At 34.6% G+C, this 24,665-nt stretch overlaps 1 protein-coding gene across 8 annotated transcripts in view; it reads left to right on the forward strand.

The window, feature by feature from the left end:
- The window catches only part of IQCH (IQ motif containing H), a 281,126-nt gene that overhangs the window by 78,603 nt on the left and 177,858 nt on the right, over positions 1–24,665 (forward strand). For 6 of the 8 annotated variants that reach the window (XM_074234458.1, XM_074234453.1, XM_074234454.1 and 3 more), the window contains one exon: positions 23,949–24,066. In XM_074234458.1, coding sequence (XP_074090559.1) covers positions 23,949–24,066 — 118 coding nt within the window. Of the gene's footprint in view, positions 1–23,948; positions 24,067–24,665 lie in introns of those variants that run through there. The other 2 variants (XM_074234459.1, XM_074234460.1) reach the window with 1 other exon arrangement.

The following is a 24,665-nucleotide window of genomic DNA, read 5'->3' on the forward strand; positions in this document are numbered from 1 at the left end:
AGAGGGGGCGGGGAAGGAATGGGGGCGTTTCAAAACATGATTGTGTTTTAAGCCCATGCATATGGCCACAATTACAGTCACAACATAATTTGGCAACGGTAGCAGAATTAGATTTAAACAAATTGATGTTACACTGCAGTAATTCAGAATGAGCTTGTTGCATTTATAAACCATAACAAGAACAGTGAATTAATAAAGCCTTCTTGTCACTAAAAATAAAAAAGGGAATAATTGCTGAGAACAGAGTTAAGTTAACAGATGACTGTCGTCAGCATCCTTTCAGCCCAGATATGGGAATGTGAAGGTCACCCCCATCTCAGATGACAAAGAGGGAGCATTTTTGTTGGTAAACAAATTAATCTTTTGAAAGGTCACCATTTGTTTTAAGTTTTTATCCAGTTCTTGTCATCTGGAATCAGAGATTGACTGTCATTTTGCTAGGCAGGGGTGCAGTTGAAGCAGGCAAAGCTGCTTCTGTACAAATCAGCATTCCTTGACAAAACTCAGTGCCTGATTGCGATGCTATGGGCGGCTGGTTTACAGCTGTCTCCGGACAAGAATGGAGGCCCACCCCTGAATTCCAATAAGATAGGCCTGCATATTCTGCCTGGTGTAAGCTGGCCCCTTGCCCACAAGTAAAATGTATTGTAGTTCAAGCCAGCAATTATCTCTTTTACTTCCTTCTGTGCTGCTTCTGTTCCCCTTTTCAAAAAACAGATGTGGTATTCACCGAAGTTCTTCATCTATTCTTTCTCACACCTGCCATGGCAGAATTTTGACAGAGGTAGAATTTGGGGGAGCCAGCAGCAGACTACCAGCTGGAATTTCTTTGAGACATGTTTAAAGGAGAAGTGTTGATTTTTTTTTTTCAGGAAATGCATAGTCAGCAACTCGGAACCCCCTTTTCTAGGAGCATGTTTGAAGTCAATTAAATTAGGTGAACAAAAGGAAATGGCTTTAAGAATATTTTGAAATTCCATATTCTATTTATGACATGCAGTCATTACCTAAGGATTGAAATGACATGCACGGTAACCTTTTAAAATGATTCTCTTCTCTTGCCTGTAAAAATCAAGCTGGTAATCCTTGTCAGAGAACTATTTGTTGTTGTTTTTTAAATGCCATATCCAGGACAATATAGTCAGTAATAATATATTACTTTTTTGAGACCACATTGATTTGGAATAGAGGTTGACTTGGAGACAATGAAAAAAACCATCCAGCTCCAGAAACAAGAATTAAAGCAAACTCCCTACTAATGAGGAGTTTCCAAGTTTCTCCAGATTGGTTTGATTCTTGATTTTTCCTTTATCCTTAAATTTCATATGCCTGGCTCAACTCCGAACTCAAAGACTTCCAGACAAAGAAGGCCCCTCATTAATTTTTTCCCTTCTCTGAATTCCAAGTCCTTACAGCTTATCCTAGGGTGCTCAAGCTGTTTAACTTTATAGCACTAACAGCACTGCTACAAACTTAAATCTTGATTTCTCTTCACAAGGATTTGTTAATCAGATTACATTTTCAGAGGAACAAAGAGTTTCTTAGTAGATCTTGGTGGTAAGTAGTTCTATGCCCTCTAGGGTTAATCATCCCCAGTCCAGACCACTCATATGGCAATTAGTTAAATACTTTCTGGCAACACTCCTGATTTTGTTGTCTTTGATTATTTTTGAGTCACTGCTTGATCAGGAGGAGCTGCACTAAATGATCTTTAAGGGTTCTTTCTATTTCTGTTTAACTGTTCTTTCCCCAAATAGACTATAAAATCCTTAAGGAACTTATTTTTAAGTGACTTTCCATAGCCTGCAACACTGAACTGTGACATATTGCACATGATAGGTCAGTTCTAAATATTTCTAAGTTGATTCTTTTTCTTTCTTTCCTTTCCTCTGGTTTCTCTCTGTAGGAGGTTCAGTTGTTTTTAGTTTGTGACTAACCTATTATTACCCAATATAGAGTTTTCTTGGCAAAGATACTGGCATGATTTGCCATTTTCTTCTCCAGCTCTTTTTATAGATGAGGAAACTCAGGTAAATTTGACCAGATTTACCCTCTGGTCTCAGCATTGAAATAACAACTTTGAATAGCCTTCATTAGCAGGAGGAGTGGCAGAGGGATAAGGATTCGGCTTGTGATTTCATTCACATAGGGAGATCCCAGGTGAGGAAAATCCCTCTATCCAAACAGTCCAGTACCTGTTCAGTTCATGTAGTGTTATGAATACGAGTTCTATGAATATTGCAAGAATGTTTGCTGCTCCTTTTTGCAATCCTTATACCGTATTACTCCTAGAACCTTTTTCAAAGAATGTATGATGTATGATTTCAGTGGTACATTGAATTCCCAGTGAGGTGATGCTCTTTACTGATGGAGTTTGGCATTTGATCTGTAACTCATAGTCATAGAGAGTTGCCTATAGCACTGAATCAGAAATATCTAGGTACAAATTCTCTTTTTGATACATACTGGATATGTGACCCTGGGCAAATCACAATCAGTATATGTCAAAGGCAAGGCTTGAACCTAGATTTTCTTGTCTCTAAAACCAGCGATCTATCATAAAACACTGTCTTTTTGTGTGCCTGGAAATTATTTTTAAAATGTTATTTATTTTATTTTTAATTTATGAAATAAAATAAGTTTTTCTATACCATAACAGACTAATAAAAAATGACTGCACAAGAAACTGCAAATCTATTATGTACAACTTGCTATTCTTTTAAAATGTATAATGAATTTATCATGTAAACTTCCTTTTCTTTTTTTCTCCTCTTCTCAACCTAGATATATCTACCAATAGACACAAATGTATCTGTGTGTCTCTATGTAATCATATTCTTTTTATCATTTCTTTCTCTGGATGCAGATAGAGTCTTCAACTGTTCTTTGTAGTTAATTGGGTATTTATAATAGTTAAAGTGACTTAGTTGTTCTTGAAACAGTATTGTTGTTACTGTATACAATGTATTCTTGGTCCTCTTCATTTCACTCTTCATTATTTTGTGCAAGTCTATCCATATTTTTCTAAAATCAACAAGCTCAGCATTTCTTATGGCACAGTGGTATTCCATCACAATCAATATCACCACTTGTTCAGTCACTTGACAAGCATCCCTATAATTTCTAGTTCTTTGTCCCAAGAGCTTATATAATAATTTTAAAACATAAAGGTTATTTACCTTTTCTAGTGACCATCTTTGGAAATAGACCTAGAGTGTCATTGTTATGCCAAAAGGTATAGGCATTTTAATAACTCTTTGGGCATAATTCCAGATTGCTCTACAAAAATGGTTGAATCAGTTCACAGTCCTGCAGTGAATTGTCCCAATTTTCCCATATCCTGTTCAACATTTGTTGCTTTCCCCTTCAGTCAATGTAATTTACATTTCTCTAATCAAGAATGATGTAGAGCATTTTTATATGACTATAAATTGTTTTGATTTCTTCATCAGAAAACTTCCTGTTGATTTTCTTTGACCACTTATCAATTGGGAAATGACTTATATTCTTAAACATTTTAAAAAGTTCTTCATTTATTTGTGATATAAGACCTCTACCTGAACAACTGTGTATAAATTTTTTTCACCAGTTTCCTGCTTTCCTTCCGTTCTTGGCTATACTTTCATTTATACAAAACCTTTTAAATTTAATGTAATCTAAGTTATCTATTTTATACCTTATTCTCTCTATTTCTTATTTATTTATAAATTGTTTGCCCATCCATAAGTCTGATAAGGAATATGTTCCAAGTTCTTCAGATTTTCTTGTAATATCTCTCTTTATATCTGGGTCATGTATCCTCTTTTTTATCTTATCTTAATAAACAGTGTAAGATATTAGTCTTTGTTCAATTTTTGCCGTACTGTTTACAGTTTCCCAACAATTTTTTAAACCAAATAATAAATTCTTATTCCAAAAACTTCCTATTTATACTTGTCAAGTACAAGGTTACTATAATTTATTTGCTGCTGTAAATTGTATGTCAATTCTGTTCAACTGATGTACTTTTTTATTTCTTAACCAGGACCAGATAGTTTTAAAAATTACTTCCTTATAATATAGTTTAAGGTCTGGTCTACTGAACCTTCTTCCTTAATTAATATTTCCTTTGATATTCTTGACTTTTTGTTCTTCCAAATGAATTTTGTTATTTTTTTCCAATTCAGTAAAATAACTTTTTGGTAATTTAATTGGAATGGTACTGAATATATAAAATAGTTTAGATAAAACTGACATTTTTTTATTATATTAGCCCTACCTATTCATGAACAATTAAAATTTTTCCAATTTTTAAAATCTTATTTTATTATTTAAAAAGTTTTTCTAATAATTTTATAAATATATTTCCTAGGTTTGTTTTGACAGGTGTATTCCTGGATATTTTATCTGTTATTTTAAATAGTTATTTTAAATGGGGTATATCTTATTATCTCTTCTTGTGAGAATTCTTATAGTAGGCAAGTAGACTTCATCAAGTAAAATTAGTCATATACCCATCAGTAGGATTATTAGGCAATTATTAAACAAAAGTAACTACAAAATCTCTTTATTCAGTTTTTTCAAATGGCAATTTATTGTCAACATTTTCCAAGCACTGAAAATGAAAATGAGTGAGTTTTTCTTTCAAAAGTTTGCAAGGTGGGAACCTTCAGGCCATGGGACTACTACTGAAATGATCTTAAACACTTGACCCATCTCACTATAGTCTTGAATTTGTCATTCTATTATCCATAAATTTAAGCCAAGAGTCTAGAATGTAATACAAAGGAAGATAGTTCTATCATCATCTATTACTTCTATTGAATGTTTATGAGTAATATGATGATAATTGCTGAAATAATACATTGATCAAAATACTTAGGGAGAGATAGATAGACCAGTAGTCCCCATTCGAACAAAAGAAATTGTTCTATAGGTTATAAAATGGCAAATTACTTAGATGCTAAACCTTCTGGTTAGAGAATTATCTGTTATGTGTCATAACAAAAATCACCCTCCCCAAAACATCGGAAGATCTGAAAGTAACCCTGTGTAATTTGATCTGGGGCAATTATAATATAAATTGGGTTTAGATGTATTAATGTCAGCACTAAGAGAAAACTATCTGATAGGCAGATATAGGCCCAGGGAGTCAACAATGAGTAAAAGAGATAGAAATTTTTTAAAACATAGAAGCTAGATTAAATTGCAAGATGAGTCAGTAAGATTGAAGGAAAGGGTATAGATAGCCTAAAGAGCAAGAGAAAACAGTAAGATCATGGTGAGTGGAAGGTTCAGTGACAGAAAATTAGAACATAAGTTATTTTGAAAATGGCAGCTTTGATCAGGAATTGCCTGATAGGTTTAAACTTAAAGGAAGGGATTAAATGGTGGTGGCTCAGTGCTTCTCAAAGACCAGCATTTCTGGTTAAAAATGGAAATAAAAATCAGGAGGGGAGCAAGATAGGAATGACTGGAGGACCCTAGAAGAGCAAAAGGAAGAACTTCATGTTCTGGGAATGAAACTTTTCCAATGGATTGTAGTTCTTAACTCATTCAGTCCTGGTGCTTACTTATGGGAGCAACTTACATCATTCACATTGTTCACAATCTTTGTTTATTAGTAACTTGAAGTCTTGCTTTAAAGACCTTAACAATGAATTGTACTTACAGCAGATCTAATCTGTATGGACAGTTCTCATGTTTTAATCTCTGGAAACTATTGTAAAACACATTGCATTTTTTCCTCATAGAAACATCTTTATAATTGAAGACTTTGATCCTTCAAGGATTTGGCACTACATAAATCATGTCTATGACCAACAATAGATTAAAAAAGCAAATATAAATATTTCTAAATCTCTCTGATAACTTGATATAAAAAATAGACTTCAAATCACAGGATGGTATTGTTCAAAAAGATGGTGATCACAGAATCACAGAATGTCAGAGTTTGAAGACTTCAGAGTTCATAGAGTCTTAATCATAGGTGAACAAGAATCCCTTGTTCTAATTCATATGAAATTATTCTTATATCAAAACTAAATTTGACTCTGTGTAACCTTAATCCATTAGTCCTAGTTCTGCTGACTAGAACCAAGAAAAAGAAGTCCAATTGCTCTTCCACAAGAAATGACACTAAATATTTGAAGATTTGGATTGTACCCCTGTAAATTTTCTCATCCTTAGAAATTTCCCAAACATTTTCAGTTGATCCTAATAAGGCACAGATTCAAGGTCCTTTTCTATCCCAGTGGTCCCTTTGGGCATTGTCCAGTTTATCAATGCCTTTCCTAAAAATAGTGTCTCCCAGAATTGAATAGTCTATTAATATTGTAAATAAAGTACAACTGTCACCTGCTTAATTGTGGACATTTTGCATTTCTTAATGAAGCCCAAGATTAGGAAATTAGGGCATTCAGGGGAAAAAAACTCTTATTAATCACCTACTATGGACCAGGCACTGTGCACTTTACAAATATTATCTAATTTCATCTTCATGATAAACCTAAGTATTAGTAAGTGCCATTATTATCCTCATTTTATGGAATAGGAGACTGCATCAGGCTGATGTTAAGTAAGTAAGGGTCAAACCGCTAGGAAGTGAAAAGGAAAGTTCACTTCTGAACTCAGGACTTCTTCACTTCATGTCATCTAACTGCTTGTATCTCAGCATACATATAAATAAATGCTGTTTCCCCAAACAGAATGCAAGCATCTTAAGGACAGGGATAATTTTTATCTTTGAATCTTCAATGCTTAGCAAAGTCCCTGGTGCTAAGACTTAAAATGTTTGTCAATTACTTAATTTCTTGCTTGACTGACTAGTGGACCTTTGCTAACCTCCTGATTGCAAGATCAGCTCTCTCCCCACTATAATGAGAATCTTGTGAGAGGCCTAGATTGTACAAGCTATACCATTCCACCACACTCGATGTAGATGCTTTCTGTGTATCCAGCTCAGCTAGTCCCTACCTCTATGATCCTAGGCAGATCCCTTAACCTCTCTGGGCCTCTTCTTCTTTCCCTGGAAAATGGTCTCTTAAGGTCCTTTTGAGTTCTAAATCTCAATCTCTTAACAGTCCTCCCCATAAAGATACACATTTTGAAAGAGAACATTACCTTTTCTCTAATAAAGTTACTCAGGCAAAGTTACTCTAGGAACTCTATCTGAGGGACACTCAAGAATCATAAATTCTGCCAGGTTACACTTAAACTATTTTTAGATGTAGAATAGATACCCAGAGAAAACAGACATATAAAACATTCTATTTGTAAAAATCATCAAAGCCAGAGATTTTTGAACCTAACCTTGTTGCTATCTTCTAGTGTCTAACAGTCTCCATAACAAGTAAATTTTGTTTTTCTTCCTGACTTAAAATACCTCATTCTTGCATAGAAGATGACCATCAAAACACTTGAAAAACTAGAGAGTAAAATAGTTCTGGCTATTTCCTACTTGGAAAATAAAAGTAGAATACCAAAATGTGAATTTAATTGGCATTTTACAGGTTTGATGAACTGACACAGGATGCTGGCCGAGTATCTTTAGAAAAAAAAATGAAAAGGAAAAAACCTCAAATTCTCTTCCCACCAAATTTGAACATTATCTAATATTCCCTATTGTCATTCTCTACCATCAAGGTCAGCCATACTACTATATAAGGTCCATGATTAGATTTTCTTAAAAAATTAAATTAATATAGATTGGGAGAATTAAGGAGTTAATAGTCAAGACATTAATTTGGGTGAGAATGCCTCTATTGTGAGCTCTTTCCTCCCCTTTGCAGATCTACCTGGGCATCTCTACAGCAAACTTTACCAATCCAGTCTTGAAATTATAGTGAAGCCCAGTGGAGTCATTGAAGTAGGTCTTAGTACAGCTCAGGAAGGGATGCCAAATTAAATAAAAAGGGCCCCAGCAGTTCTGCAGCTGCAAACCAACCAAACTGCTGGTATGAGGTAAATGAGAACCAAACTTAATTTCACTTATGACCCCAGAAGTATTTAAAGGGAAATGCCAAGAGACTGCTGCACTATTCTACAATAAGAGTATAATAGCAATAACAATACTAATTATGACAAAAGCAATAACATAGTCAAAAATGCATATAGAAATCCCTGCCATTTAATTCTATTTCTTCTTTATTCCTGTGTTGTATTATAAATGTTTTAAAATATTATTTCAAATTCATATATTGTGAATATCAGATATATATATGTATATATACATATATATAATTAATCAACAATCATTTAGCACGCATCTATAGCTACTATGTACCGGGAATTGTCCTTGACACAATGGCTAATAATGATAATAATAATCTCTCATTACATTCTAATGGGGGTTACAATATAACCATATACACGTTAAAGAGCACTGGCTTCTGGTTTCTATATTTCTTGTTTCTTGTGACATCAGTGCTGGTGTTCACATGGTTAAAAATTCAACCACATTTATGCCTGAACAGCTTTTTTTTCTTGCATTGGAAATGAGGGAATGTGGTCAAGATGGAGGAGTGAGAGGAAGCATTAATATCTGCTTCTTCCACTTATACCTCTGACAAAGATCTAGAAAATCCTGAGTAGAAGAGGCAAGGCAAAATCACAGTGAGTCATTTTTCTAGGCCATGACAACTTAGAGAGATGGATATAGAAGTCTGCAGACTTTGGGGGGACAAACTTTAGCTAGACGCCTCTGTAGTACAGAGCATTTCAAAGTTCAGGAATTAACAGGGACCACACCAAAGCATTAGGTCAGAAGGAACTCCCAGGACATTCCTGAAAAAGCATCATTCACAGCAACAGATGTCATCTGGAAGTTCTGTTGCCCACTATCCATTTTTGAGTCATACATCCATGGCAAGAAAAGTAGTCAAAAGCAGGTGGAGAAGGCTATTGGCCCTAGTTGTGAACAAACTCTGGAAGCCCATACAAGTTTTGGGGCTCTGATTCCAAGAACAGACTGCAGCATCCCAGATCAAAGGGAACTCCCTAGGTTATTTATTCTGAAGCTTCATAGCCTACCAGCAGGCTAACAGTGGCTGAGTTTCAGTCTACTGAAACTCTCAAACCAAGGACAAACTGACATAAACACATCTGGGTCAAGAATCCAGACCAGGAGAACAGTGAGCAGATCTCCTCCAAGATTACACAACTTTAGGAACATTGAAAGTTTGCAAGTCCCCAAGTTGAGCTGTAAAGGCAGCAGAAGAATGTAAGAGGATAAAAACTCATGTCAGATATCCCTCATCCCCACCCTAGAAGTGTACAGCACTAACATAAAGATCAAAGTCAAGAAAGAGGCTAAAGGATGAACAGACAAGAAAAATATTTCTCCGTAAAGAACTTTTATGGTGATGGGAAATTTCAATCCATTTCCTTCTCCAGGGGATTAAAGCAAACAAAATTACATGACTTGTTCAGGATCACTCAACTAATAAACATCTGAGGTCAAATTTGAACTCCGCTCTTCCTGACCCCAAATTCAGAGCTCTATCCATTAAGACTTCTACCTGCCTCATGAATCAGAAATATCTGAATTCAAGCCTTACCTTAAACATTTACTAGTTACGTGACCCTGGGCAAGCCAATTAACTTCCCTTAAGAGTTAATTTCCCCATGTAGAAAATGAAGATGTAAAGGATTCCATGACCTCTCAAGCTCCTAAAATGATGATCCTAATTCAGACCTTATCTTCTAGATTATTCTGGTTTCTTCTAATTGATCTCCAATCTCTCCTATCTCCAATGCCAAAATAATCTTCCCAATACACAGTTCTGAATTAAGTTACTCCTATGCAAAACCTTTGGTGACTATCTATTGTATACAAAATAAAGTACATTCCAGCATTTAGATCACTGCAGAGTCTGAACTGAATCCATCTTGCTAGCCCTGTTTCATACCATTCACATTTACCTGCTCTTCATTACAGTCAATCTGAACTAACTCTTTCCAGGTCTCATCCTGCCATCTCCAGGCTCTATGCATGTTTTTCATGCCCAGCACTTAGCCTCACTTGTGTAGCTAAAAAAGATGAGGTTTTGGTTTAGGGACCAACTTGGGATTTTTGAAAGAGTCATGCAATTTCTTTTTAAGTTAATTTTTTGAATACCTTTAGTTTTTACATCATCATTTTTCGAAATTCACTTCTCCCTTTCCTTTTTTGCTCTTCTAACAAAGAAAGCTTTAAGCAAAATCCATAAAGACCATGCCCAACGCTCTAAGCAATACTTTATAGACAACTCTCTGCCAGAAGGAAGAGATACAGATATCATCATCTGCTCTCTGGTATCAAAATTGGCTATTATCATTACGTGGAGTTCAGCTTCCTTTGAATTCTCTCTTTAATCACATTATTGTCATTATTTGTTATTTCCCTGGGTCCTCTTGCTTAAGTTGTATCAGTTCATACAAATCTCCCATATTTTTTTCTGAACAAGCTACATTTTCATTTCTTACTGAGCAATATTTCATTACTTTTATATACCATAATATTAACCATTTCCCATCCCCAGTCGATGGCTACCCATTTTGTTCCCAATTTTTTGCTACCTCAGAAAGTATTGCTATAAATATTTTGATATTTGTGGGGTCATTCCCTTCCTATCTTTGTCTGCCTTCTGCACTAATAGAGGGATCACTGAGTAGAAGGGTAGGAAGAGTTTAGTGACTTTTTTTTCTATTTGAAATTGTTTTTCAGAATAGTTTGACCAATTCACAGTTCTACCAGTGGTAGAACCCCTTTTCACAAGTCCCTCCAACAATGTGATGAGTGTGAAGTGAATTTTCAGAGTTATTTTTTAAAATGCATTACTCTTACTATTAGGATTTGGATCAAGTTTTCATCTAGTTGTTGAGTTTACAATTTTTCTTTTGAAAAGTACTCCTACTCTTTTACCACTCTGTCCTATTTGTGTCAAATTCCTATGTATCTAGAATATCAAACTTTTATCAGAGAAATTTGAGTCAATTTTTCCTAGTAAATAGCTTCTTTTCTTTATCTAGAAGTTATTAAATACCCCAATGCAATACAACCTGTTTAATTCTAGATTTAGAATAATTTGGGGGGGGTTGTTTATTCTATTAATTTTAGGTCTATCTTTTCATGGTCCTTTATTTTTTTCTCATAGATGTTTTATTTTTCCAATTACATGTAATGAAAGTTTTCCACTATTCATTCAAATGCATATTTATCAGTTACATAGTTTCTTTCCTCCTTCCCTTCCCACACTACTCTCCTCAGTAGCAAATAGTCTAGTGAACATTGTACATATACATTTGTGTTTAACATGTTTACAGAATTAGGACTAAGGGAAAAGAAGAAAACCATGGGAGGAAAGAATAACATAGGAGAAAATTTTAAAAGTGAAAGTAGTGTTCATTCAGATTCTGTAGTTTTGAGTTTTTTCTGGTTTGTTTTTCTTTGTCAAGATGTGGATACAATTGTCTATAACAGGTCTCCCAGGGTTTTCCTAGTTCTCTAAGCTGCTGAACGGAGCTTCATCCATCAAAATTGATTTACCCAATGTTGTTGTTAATGTGTACAGTATTCTCTTGGTTCTGTTCCCTTTACTCAGCATTCCTGTAATTCTTTCCACCCTTCTAGAATCAACCATTCATGGTTTCTTAAAGAACAATAGTACTCCATAACATTCATATACCATAACTTGTTCAGTCATTCCTCAATTGATGGGCATTCCCTCAATTCCCAATTCTTTGCCATTACAAAAAGAGCTGCTATGAATATTTTTGAACATGTGGGAGTTTCCCCATTTTTTTATGATTTCTTCTGGATATGGGCCCTATATTGGTATTTCTAGGTCAACAGGATAATAATTTTATTGCTCTTTGGGCATAGTTCCATACTGCTCTACAGAATGTTTGTACTGGTTCACAACTCCACCAGTAGTGGATTGTTTTCCTTTTTGCCATCTTAAGCCATCTGATAGATGTAAGGTGATACCCCATAGTTAATTCAATTTTCATTTCTCTAATCAGTAATGATTTGGAGCATTTTTCCATATAATTTTATGTAGCTTTAATTTCTTTGTTTGAAAACTACCTGTTCATACCCTTTGACCATTTATCAATTGGGGAAGGATTTGTAACCTTATAAATTTGATTCAATTCTCTTTGTATTTTAGAAATAAGACCTTTATCAGAACCCTAGCTGTGAAAATTGTTTCCCACCTTTCTGTATTCTTTCTAATCTTGACAGCATTGGTTTTATTAGTGCAAAACCTTTGTAATTTAATATAATCAAAATCATCCATTTTGCAATTTATAATTTACCTTTATATCTTGTTTGGTCATAAATTTCTCCTCTTTTCATGAGGCTTACAGAGTATTTCTTGATCTGCTAATTGGACTATGGTATCACCCTTTATGTCTATACCCTGAACCTATTTTTGACCTTATTTTGGTCTGTTTTGGTCTAATTTTTGCCATACTATTTTCCAGTTTTCCCAACAATCTTTGTCAAATAGTGAGTTCTAATCCCAGAATCTAGTGTCTTTGGGTTTGGCAAACAATAGATTACCACTATAGTCATTTACTACTATTATTTTGTACCTAGCCTAATCCACTGATCTATTACTCTATTTCTTAACCAGGCAGTTTTGATGACTGCTGCTTTATAGTATAGTTTTAGATCTGGTAGAGCTAGGACACCTTTCTTTACATCATTTCCCTTGATATTCTTGACCTTTTGTTGCTCCAGATGAATTTTGTTAATATTTTTTTTCTAGTTCAGGAAAATAGTTATTTGATAGTTTGATTGGCATGTGGCACTGAGTAAGTAATTTAATTTGGCTTCGAAGAATTGTCATTTTTTTACCAAGGTATTTATAGTAATGAACCAACTCAATGGACTGTCCATCCAAATAGAATGATATTTGGAAAATGGCCATTCTTTATTCATTAGATTTTGTTTTGGTAGAAATTGCAGATGACTAACTGTTATGCAGCATCTAATCTTAGAGAGGTACCTGGGGAACTGAGAAGTAAAAATGACTTGCCCAGGGTCTTGGAGCTGGCGTATGTCAGAGTCTTGCTGATTCTGAGGCCAGAAGTTTATCCATTCCACCATGCCACCTCCACCAAATTCTTTGGGCAAATTCTTTATTCACCTTTAGATCATGAACTCATTGAGGGCAGGTACTGTTTTCTCTCTCTTTTTTTGTATCCTGAATGTTTATCAAAGTGCTTGGCATAAGTACACACTTAATAAATGTGTGACTCTTAAGTCTGAAATTAGGTCTTGATGAGTATTGTGATTTTTATGTAATCCATAAGTGGCAATACTGAAATTATATCCTCTGGGTTCAACACCTGTTGCCATTCATAATAAGTCACTATTATAAGAAGTTTCTTGGGAACAGAGGCTGTTTCATTTTGTATTTATAGGCCTAGGACCCTAGAATGGTACTTACATAGTTGGTTCTTAATAAATGCTTGTGATTGGTTGATTGATCATTTATATATAAGTATATATATATATATATAGAGAGAGAGAGAGAGAGAGAGAGAGAGAGAGAGAGAGAGAGAGAGAGAGAGAGCAAAAAAAATTTAATTTGTATAATCTTCTGATGCAATGATTTCAAAGTTGACAACTTTCTGATCTAATCTATGCCAACCTTCCTCCTCCCAACCCTCAAATTAAAAAACTTTGTTTCCCAAGCCAGGATAAAAATTAAGCAAATTAGATATGCACTAAGAGAATTCAAAAAACTCCAAAAGGGAGTCTAGTGGCTTCTTCCCCTCTTGCACATGGAATGAAGGAAAGAAGAAACTATGTAGGTAATAGGAAGAGAAATATGAGGCTTGTTTTGATTGCAAGGCAATGGAGTTAAGTTACTTGCCCAAGGTCACATAGCTAGGTAATTATTAAGTGCCTGAGGCTGAATTTGAATCAGGTCCTCCTGACTCCAGGGCTGGTGCTCTATTACTATTCACTGCATCATCTAACTACCTCAGAGCAGTCTTAAGAGATTTGGAAGCAAATATGCTGCTGGATAAGGCTCAGAAATCCCAGGGTTAAACTGAGGTCATTCTTGAATGATGGTGCCATGAAAAGTGCCACAGAAGATATGGGAGGAAGCTGAGCTATGAAGACAAAAGTATTTTGAATTGTGAACTTTTGTGGGGAGGGCCACCATCCTCCTTAGGGCAACAAAAGAGAGCTCACTAGAGAAAGAATGTGATAACCATTGCCTCTCTAAAGGGACTTAAGTACTATTCCCTTATCTGTTCTCAGTTGTCTTCAGTAAACCTATTCTATGGTTAATATATTTTTTTCCTTTTTTAGCCTTATAGAGGGCTGCGAGTGCTTTGGGAGAAACAAGGAAGATTCTGGTGTTCTAAAAACATGAGTGGGGAGTGAAGTGACCTATAGAGATTTTTATTAGAGATCTCCCACATGAGCTTAATCTATCAGTCAGAGATTGAAGTGAGATATTTGAGTTACATAAATATTGGAGATTTATTTATTCAGGATTTCAAAACCAAAGGTTTTTTCTTTCCATTGGTTTTTTTTAAAATTATATTCTAAGGCCATTTGAAAGCAAGCATTACACAAGACCTTTTTTTTTTAACTTCAAGTTCCCATTTTCATGGCTAGAAGCCCAAATGTATTATTGTGATAGCTTTGTGCCTCAAGGCTTAGGCTGACAGAGCACTAAACTATAGTAAATTACATATGGAAATCATTTTAAACTTGGATTATATTATTGAAAACTGATTAGAATGAACTCTGTATAGTAATTAGTTATGGGTGAATATCCCTAAGATATTTAAATGGTTTTCTCCAAATATGGGCATATACAAAGTTATGAATTATGTATCACAGCAGTCCACCTATCAAATGCCTTAGTAAAAGAGCCAGATACTTTAAAATCTTCAAGCTAATTTCTACTCTATGATACATGACTGGTTTTTAGGAAAAGGAAAAGGCAGCATTAGAGTGCCCAGTTTGCTTTTGGTCCTGTTATTAGACACTTCTATTAAGTTTCCCTCTTAAAATTCTTATGAATCTCTTTTTATTCTTTGTTTCATCACCTCTCTTGTTGTTATTCTATATATTTACTAAAACATAAATGAGTGCATCAAACTATCTACCATAAACAATTTATAGAATTTAAACTGAGGATAAATTTAGGTAACAAGAAAATCAGTATGCAAAAAGGGTAAAAAATAAGTTGCTGTTTTAATTAAATTTTATTCTTTTATTTTATTATTCTTTTATAATAGATTTTATATAGTCCTAAATGTGCATAAAATCCAAAGTATTTCTGTGCAGGCATGATTTAAAAGTAAAGAAAGGCCAAAGGCTCCTTTTGATAACATGATTTTTAACACATTTATAAACATATTTGGTATGAAATGAACTTTTCTTTAAACTTATTATTCAAATTTTAACAATACTGTCCAAAGGGAATAATCAGGGCTTTGGGACTATAGCAATTATGAAACTTTCAACTTTCCATAAACTACAGCCATGGGTGGTTTTTATAACTCTTCAAGATCATAATTATGGGAAATTTGTTAAAATTTGAATAATGTCTGCCCATATTGATTGTTTATAACCCTATTGTGCAAATATTAGTAGAATACTGTCAAAATGCCAAGAATTTGAGAGAAGTTAATTCAGGTTAATTGCATATGGTTATTCATTTATTTGCAATCTGGTTGACTCATGGCATTTCTGTTCCTGGTTATGCATATAACTATCTACAAAGTACTTTGCACACCATAACTCAATAAGGTAGATAGTATCATTCTTTTGGGACCAACTGGGGTGCAGTGGATGGAAGGCCAGGTCTGAAGTGAGAAAAAAACTGAGTTCAAATCCAACCTCAGTTATTTACTAGCTAAGTCCCCTAGCCTCTGTCTGCCTCAATTTCCTCGTGTATAAAATAGGGATGATAATAACTCCTACTTCCCAGGGTTGCTGTGAGGATCAAATGAGTTTGGAAATATAAAGTGCTTAGCCCAGGGTCTAGCACATAGTCAGCACAATGCCAATGTTAGCTGTCATTAGTAGTAGTGGTAGTATACCCTTTTCACAAATTAGGAAAATGATTTATTCCATGGAATACTGAAGCATATTGACTCTGGAGAGCAGGCTTAAATTCTATTTCAAACCTTTAAGTGTGTGACTTGGGAAAGGGACTTAACCTCCCTCAGTCTCAGTTTTTCTTCATATATTAAATAAAAGAGTTGAACTAAATGGATCCCATTCTCCAACCCAAATCCTGTGTTTCCAGTTCCAGTACTTACTCTACCAAACAGTGCTACCTTTTTAGGGGTCATGTAAACCATCCTTTACTACTTTATGTGACATTGATTCTTGACTCAGTTCTGAATGTACTTAAGAATTGAAATTTTCATTATTAAAAACATAAATACTAGGCATCTTTTTAGTTGAATAATAATCTTTTTAAACCCATGCATGTACCAAACACTAGAGATAGCACCTGAAAAAAGGAGAAAGTTCTTGCTCTTAAAGTCTTCACATTCTAATTAGTGGAAAGGATATATGTAGGAGAGTTCATCTACAGAGCTGATGGAAAGACTGGAAGATCTTAAGGTTTTATTAGGGTGTCTGCCCCATGAGAGCTATCTACAACCATTAAGAAAGGGGAGAAGGGAATGCCTAAGGCTCAGAGTAAAAAGGGGATGAGTTCCCTCTGAAAGGGATGATGATATGGGGCAAAAGAGACTGTACCAGTTTGGGGAGAAGAGAAGGAACTAGGATTCCTTTGAGTGCTAGTTTGACTAAAGCCCTCCAAATAGTTCTAGAAAGAATCTGTACCATCCTGCTAGTAGGATGATCTTTAAGATTGGTGATCACTATTCTTTTTCATTCTCATTCCCTAATCAATTTAAGTTCTCTTTATACTTGAATCTCTTTTTATTGAAAAAGATTTTATGTACTTACTTCCAAAGACTATCAATTATACTTTTATGGTTAGCTATTTTAAAAACCTTTCACTGGTTCAATGTTTTGAAGTTCCTCCTCAAATCTGATGCAATTGTAGTATTAACAGAAGTTAAATATTTTAAACCATCACATGTAGCAATAGGATTTTTTGTTTTTATTGTTCTCTTTCATTGTTATATCACCTTCACTTCCCATTGTCTCTGGTTCTCTCCCACTCAGAGGTCCACTCCTCAAAGAAAGGGATGAGATAATATTTGAGACCAATGAGATAATGTTTAAAGGACTTAATGATCCTAATAAATGCTTATTCTTCTCTCTACCCTCTTGCAATAAAGAATTAAATGAGAAAAATGAAAAAAATGAAAAAAGAAATGAAAAAATGTTTATTTCAGTAAAATAAACTGAGACCTTAAGAAAGACAAATATTACCTGCAATATTCTGAACCAAAAGAAGGAAGTTCCTTCATTTATCTCTTCTTCACCAAAGCTGATTGTAATTACACAACATCCCATTTCTATTTTATTTATTGCTGCTGCTTTTCCTATATTATGATCTTTGTGTAAATTATTGTCCTTGTATATTTCACTTTTCATCTGTCCATATAAAGTTTCCATTGTTTTTCTGTATTCTTATTCATTTGTTCCTCCATCCATTAGATTGTGTGCTCTTGGAGGGCACTGTCTTTCACCTTTCTTTCTGTCCCACTGTCCTATCACCTATCTATCTATCTATCTATCTATCTATCTATCTATCTAGATATCTTCCTATCACCTTTCTATCTATTGGACTTTTCTGACAATATAGTAATATTCCATTACCTTCATATTCCACAATTTCTTCCTTTGATTATCTTTTTTTTGTTTTGCAAAGCAATGGGGTCAAGTGACTTGACCAAGGTCACCTAGCTGGGTAATTATTAAGTGTCTGAGGTTGGATTTGACTCAGGTCCTCCTAAGTCCAGGGCCGATGTTCTATTCACTGTGCCACCTAGCTGCCCCTATTCCACAGTTTCTTGGGCCATTCTCCTGTTGATGTGAACCTTCTTTGTTTCCAGTCATTTTCTACAATGAAAAGTACTATGTTTTGGTGTGTATGGGACAGTTTTTTAAAAATTTTCTTTAGCATCCTTGGAGTATATAGCTAATAATGAGATTTTTTGAGTTAAAATCAACCTAGAATTTTGAGCTGACTTTTTTTAAAACCAAATTTAGCAGTTCTTCAGATAATGAAGAGATGGCATTTGAATTATATATAGACTGAGTCATCAGTTTTTTTCTTCACTTTCCATTCTGACATTGGTTCTGGCTATTGTATGTGTCAAATGCCTTAAAATCATTTTCCTGTGCTCTGATTCTTGGCAAAACCTGCCTTCACTATTTTTTTTATTGATTGTTGTGTTTTAAGTTGGATCCTGCTGCTTTTGTCTTTAGCAGAAGCCTGTCAGGTATACTTTATCAAAGGCTTTCAGAAAATCTAGATAAATAGTGCTGTATACCATGAAACTGTCATTCCTCTCTTCTCCATCTTCACATTTGGAAATATTTCAGCTAGATCTTTCTTGCCTCCTTTGATTTACCTTTGTTTTATTGGGTCCAGATATCAACCCGACAAATGAAGATAGAACCAGTTTTGATATCAAGAAATCTCTAGTACATGCCTTTGGAATGTCTCTAGGGAAAGAGAAACAAGGAAAATATCTCTATCTCTGAGCTTTGCAGGACCCCTGATGTTAGTGGCTATGTAATAATTCAGGCAGGCAGTGGGAGAGCCCAGGTAGCTTAGCTAGATGGTGCTGAAAGTAAAGGAAAGAGGGGGGAAAAGACCTAAGGTTTATATATATAATTCAATACATGATATCTCTGATGTCAAAGCAAAGTGTGTGGGCCTTCCATACAACCTCTTTCATTCTTACCCCCCACCCCCACCCAAGCTGCATGTCACCTTTTTTTTTTTACTTTTTTTTCCCCCAGGACTCATTAGTGTTTATTTTAAACTAACTTTAATATTCTAGCATTCCTATATATGGTGAGGTTATAACTGTGGAGAATATATCCTAATTGTATTTGCTGTTTAGTCCTTTCAGTCATATCTGATTTTTTGTGGCCCCCATTTGGGGTTTTCTTGGCAAAGATACTATAATGATTTATCACTTCTTTCTCCAGTTCATTTGACAGATGAGGAAACTAAGGTAAAGTGACTTGCCCAGGGTCACACAGCTAATAAGTTTTTGATGCCAAATTTGAACTTTGGACTTTCTGACTTCTCTTTATATAGGACATTGTGCTGTTGTACCAAAATTGATTATTCTGCAGGACCTCATCCATGAGCTTTATGAGTATTTAAAACCCTAATAATCTAAACAGAACAAAACCAAATGAATGAAGAGTGCTTATTATCCAGATGATAAGTAGTTAGATGACCAGTCCATTGAATTCATTCATCAGTACATGTACCTTAGATTAGCAGATAGACAATGAGCTGGTCCAGAAATGAAGGAAAAGAATGGTCTGGATTGTTTTTTGGAAATTGTGTAGCTCTGCTCCTTGACACAAAACCCCAACTCTAGTATTTTTCTAATCCTAAAAGTAGTATAGTTTATTTGTTAGAGGGCTGAGTTTGGAGACAGGAAGAACTAAGCTCAGATCTTGTCTCTGATGGTTACTGACTGTGTGACCCTGGGAAAAGACTATCTCAAACAATGTCATAGAACCAATATCTAGGATTTTTCACATCAGGCGTTCACCCCAATACTGGCAAATTACAGATATTAATTTATGTCTTTTACTAGTGATACTATAAGACTAGGTATAAACCAACAATCCTTTTTTTGTTGTTTTTACAAGGCAATGGGGTTAAGTGACTTGCCCAAGGTCACACAGCTAGGTCATTATTAAGTGTCTGAGGCTGGATTTGAACCTACTCTGCCACCTAGCTGCTCCCCCCAACAATCACTTATTAAGCACCTACCATGAGTCAGTTACTGTTCTGGGGATACAGAGTTAAAAATGAAAAAAAAAAACAATCCCTGCCTTCAAGGATTTTCTATTCTAATGGAAAGACAAGATATACAAATAGAAGCAAATGCAGAATAAATGCTAAATAAATATAAAGAAGTTAGGTTCAAAGTAGTTTAGTAGGGAGGGCACTAGTTGTAGTGGAGAGAAGTAAACCATCATGTAGCTAGTGCTTTATCTACATCTTAGAGTATGAAACAGATTCTATGAGCCAGAGAAAAGGAAGGAGGTACATGGCCAGGACAAAAACATAAAGGCTAGAGATGGAATGTCATATATGAGGAATGGAGAGAAATAAAGGTTCACTGGGAAAGGGTCATGGGAAGGAGAATAATGTACAAAGGAGATTAAAAAGACTGAAAAAAATCTGTGTTCTGAAGGACTGTATAAACAAAACAGAGTATTTTGTATTTATGTTAAAGGCAAAAGGGAGCCAGTGGAGTTTTTGAGGAAGGGGATGACATAATTATATCTGCACTTAAAAGAAATTATGAATCATGGACCATCTTAATCTCCAAAGAATCAAAATCAAAGGGGATCCAAAGGGCAATGATCCAAAGGTATCAATAGGCTTTAAAGATCATCAGCCTAATTATCTATACTGAACTGTTTTTTGAGGGAAAGGATAAAGGGCATATAGGGAGAGGGGAGGTTCATCACATGTTCTTCTATCCACCATGCTAGAGAGAGAAGCCTGGCATCAGAGAAGAACTATGCTGATGTAGATTTTTCTCTATTGATAACTATCAATATTAGCTATCTGATAAAGTATAACTTTATCACAAGCTATCTGATAAAGTGTAACTTTTCTTTATTCTACACATGGACTTTTAAAAAATTCTATTTTATTTTTCCCCAGTTATAATATTGTGAAAAGTTTTACATTCGTTTTTTTTTTGCAGGGCAATGGGATTAAGTGGCTTGACCAAAGCCACACAGCTAGGTAATTATTAAGTGTCTGAGGTCGGATTTGAACTCAGGAACTCCTGACTCCAGAGCCAGTGCGCCAATCACTGCACCACCTAGCCGCCCCTACATTCATTTTTATAAGATTTTGAATTCCAGATTTCTCCTCCCTATCTTCTCCTCCCTCTTCTGAAAGTGTTAGGCAGTTTTATAAAGTTCATATATATGTTATCATTGTATAACATATTTCTATATTAGCAGGGGCAGCTAGGTGGCACAGTGGATACACTTAATAATTACCTAGCTGTGTGGCCTTGGGCAAGCCACTTAACCCCATTGCCTTGCAAAAAAAAAATCTAAAACAAACAAAAACAAAAACATTTCTTTATTAGTCTCAGTTGTGGAAGAAAAAACAGATTAAAAGGAGAAAAAACTATGAGAAAGAATAACGTAATTGAAGAAAATATGCTTTGATCTGCATTCAGAGACCATTAGGTTTTTTTCGTTTGTTTGTTTCTTAGCTATGGATAGAATTTTCCTTCATGAGTTCTTCGCACTTGTCTTGGGTCATTGTATTGCTGAGAAGAGCTGGGACATTCACAGTTGATCATCACACAATGTTTCTGTTACTGTGTACATTATTTTCCTGGTTCTGCTCATTTCACTTTACATCAGTTTGTACAAGTCTTTCCCAGGTTTTTCTGAAATCTGGAATCTGCTCAGTAGGTATTTCATTACATGACTTGTTCAGTCATTCCCCAATTGATGAGCATCCCTTCAATTTCCAATATTTTGCCACCATAAAAGAGGCTGCTATAAATGTTTTTGTACATTTGATGCTTTTCCCTGTTATATGGTATCTTTGGGATAAAACTAGTAGAGATATTGCTGGATCAAAGGGCATGAACAGTTTGGTTGCCCCTTAGGTATAGTTCCAAATTGCTCTCCAGAATGGTTGGATCAGGTCACAATTCCACCATTATTTACACATGAACATTTTTTTTAAGAAAGATTTTATTTATTTTAAATTTTACAATTATTTTCCTCTAATCTTGCCTCCTCACCCCCACCAAAGGCAGTCTGTTAGTCTTTACATTGTTTCCATGGTATGCACTGATCTAAGTTGAATGTGATGAGAGAGAGAGAAATCATATCCTAAAGAAAGAAAAATAAATTATAAGAGATAGCAAAATTACATAATAAGATATGAGGTTTTTTTTTAAATAAAGGTTATAGTCTTTGGTCTCCACAATTCTTTCTCTGGAATCAGATGGTATTCTCCATCACAGATACCCCTAAATTGTGCCTGATTTACACATGAACATTTAAAGTAACAGTTAGATGTGTTAGAATTTTGATCATTCAGTGTCAATTGTCTTAAATATAAATTTTGACAAATTAGCAAATATTTCCTCTTCAAATTCACAATACTTATCTGCTGCTCTTCATATTACAGAAGCCCTCATTCAAGGTAATGCTAGTCCTGTACATCCTCCACAGTTCAGGGTTATTTATTGATCACTAAACCTAGCAAATTTTTCCTTTCCTGTTACCAGTTTTTTGGTTCTCTTTCTTTTCCCTGAAATATTGATTCCAGCTCACTCTGTTCTTTTGATTTATTTCCTGATGATATTGTGACATAATCTTTGCTTCCAGTCTTTCTTGGACTCTAAAATTGAAAACCTAATGATGCTGCCTTCCTTTATCTGGATCTACTGTCTCTGACCCTTCAGTTGGTCCCAAGACCCATGGTACTTTATTCCAGTGTCCTAGAAGACTCATGTTGCTACATACTTAGAAAGTCCTACCCCCATGGCACTATCCCTACTTAAACTGAATAATCCTATAACTTTTCAGGATCCTATGAGACCTGAGGCAAATCTGTTACCTTCTAGATCAGGTTATTCATTATTTAAATAGCAATCAACAGTTTTTTTATTTTTCTGGGAAGTTATGTGAATTAACATTTATAAAACAATTCGAATATGTATAGCATTCCATAAATATCAGCTAGTATCATCTTTACTTCTTTAGAAGCTCCAATAATTCATAATCCACGATAAAAATAGGTAAAAATAGTCTTCTATGCTATAATTACATATAATTTATGTAAAATGCATACAATCTTTGAAATCTGAAGTCATTTAATAGCAGCAATTCATATTTCATAGTTATATTGAAACCATTTTTTATTACTGTTGGAAAAAATCATCAACTACTACTTGGAATACTGGACTGGAAGACATATTTGAAGCAATTTTTTGAGATCCTTCAATCGTATATATGATTTAACAAATTAATGATAAGCTTGCTAATCCTGGCAAAATTTTTTTTAATTATCTTTGGCTTTAGAAATTTCATTTCTCATTTTTCTCAGAACTATAACTTTTCTTCTGAAGGAATTTGCTTGTACAAAAGTTTCCTAGAGTCAAAACATGCTCTGTCAAGAGATCACCCTTTTATTTAACTTAATGATATAAGTATATGGTAGTGGGAAATTACAAATAGAGGGAGTTGCAATAAGCAATGGCAATGGTGGAAAAATATGGAAGTAGCTTTTGTGATGGACTTATCATAAAGAATGTGATCCATCCCCAAAAGAGCTGGTGGTGTTGGAACACAGACTGAAGCACATAGTTCATTGTTATTTTCTCTTTCCTTTATTTTATTGCTCATGAGGGTCTATATTTAGGGGGGAGGGGTATTATGTTTACTCTTAAACAAGAATATTTTAGTAATGTATAAAAAATCATTTGTATAAAATAAAAATAAATATAATAACTTAATGATATATAGATAAATATATATATATATATCAAGATAGAACAAATTCTCAAGAGTTCCCTTATTAACTGCCATGCTATCTTTGCAAAGTAGAAATTACTACATGTTAATTAGACTTAATTAACTATTTTAAATTGTGCATACTGACAATAGTAGTAGTAGTACAGTGCCTTCATAAGCAATACAATTGGAGTGATATAATACATTATTAAAACATTATAAATTTTTTCTTAATGTTATTTATTGTTTACACAATGAAAAACTGTGTTCGCTCTAAAGACAAAAAGTATTTTCTCAAACCATGTTTTTATTCATTTAGGTACAGCTTCAGAAGATAGTCAAAGGGACCACCATTGAAACCCTCAGTGTTTTGCCATCTCATCGAATGAATCCCTACCTCACACCTCTACCTATCCTTGAAAAAGATGCAAAGAAAGGTCAGTGACTCAGTTATCAGATTTGTAGAATAGTATAAAGAGCTCTGAAGAAGATATCAGAACTGACTTCGATTTCCAGTTCTGCCAGTAACTAATTGGGTAATCTTGGGCAAGTTAACAGTTTCCAATAATTCTGGCATCCAATTTCCAATCAATTCACAAAGTTTAAATTATCTAGCGTTTCTATTTTGATAACTCCTGTGAGGATATAATTAGTCATAGTCTTTTTTCCTGAGGTCCAGGCCGGCATCATCATGTACTTTTTTGGACATTTTACTTTTGGAGGCAATCAGAGGTAAGTGATTTGCCCAGGGTCACCCAGCTTTTAAGTATTTGAGATCAGATTTGCAATCAAGTCTTCCTGACTTCAAAGTCAGTGCTCTATCCACTATCTAGCTGCCCCCTTTTGGGACATTTTAAATAATTGTATCTTTAGGTATCTCAAATTTATCATGCCCCAAAATCTCTCTCTTCTGAATTTCCCTGTTTCTTTCAGGTCCCTATCATATTTCTAGTCACCCAGTTTACACCCTTGATATCACTCTCAGTTCCTCACTCTCTGTCCCACATGTCCAGTCATTTGCCAACACTTGTCATTT

The sequence above is a fragment of the Macrotis lagotis genome, chromosome 4 (genome assembly GCF_037893015.1).
Source record: "Macrotis lagotis isolate mMagLag1 chromosome 4, bilby.v1.9.chrom.fasta, whole genome shotgun sequence".
Taxonomy (NCBI): Eukaryota; Metazoa; Chordata; class Mammalia; order Peramelemorphia; family Peramelidae; genus Macrotis; species Macrotis lagotis.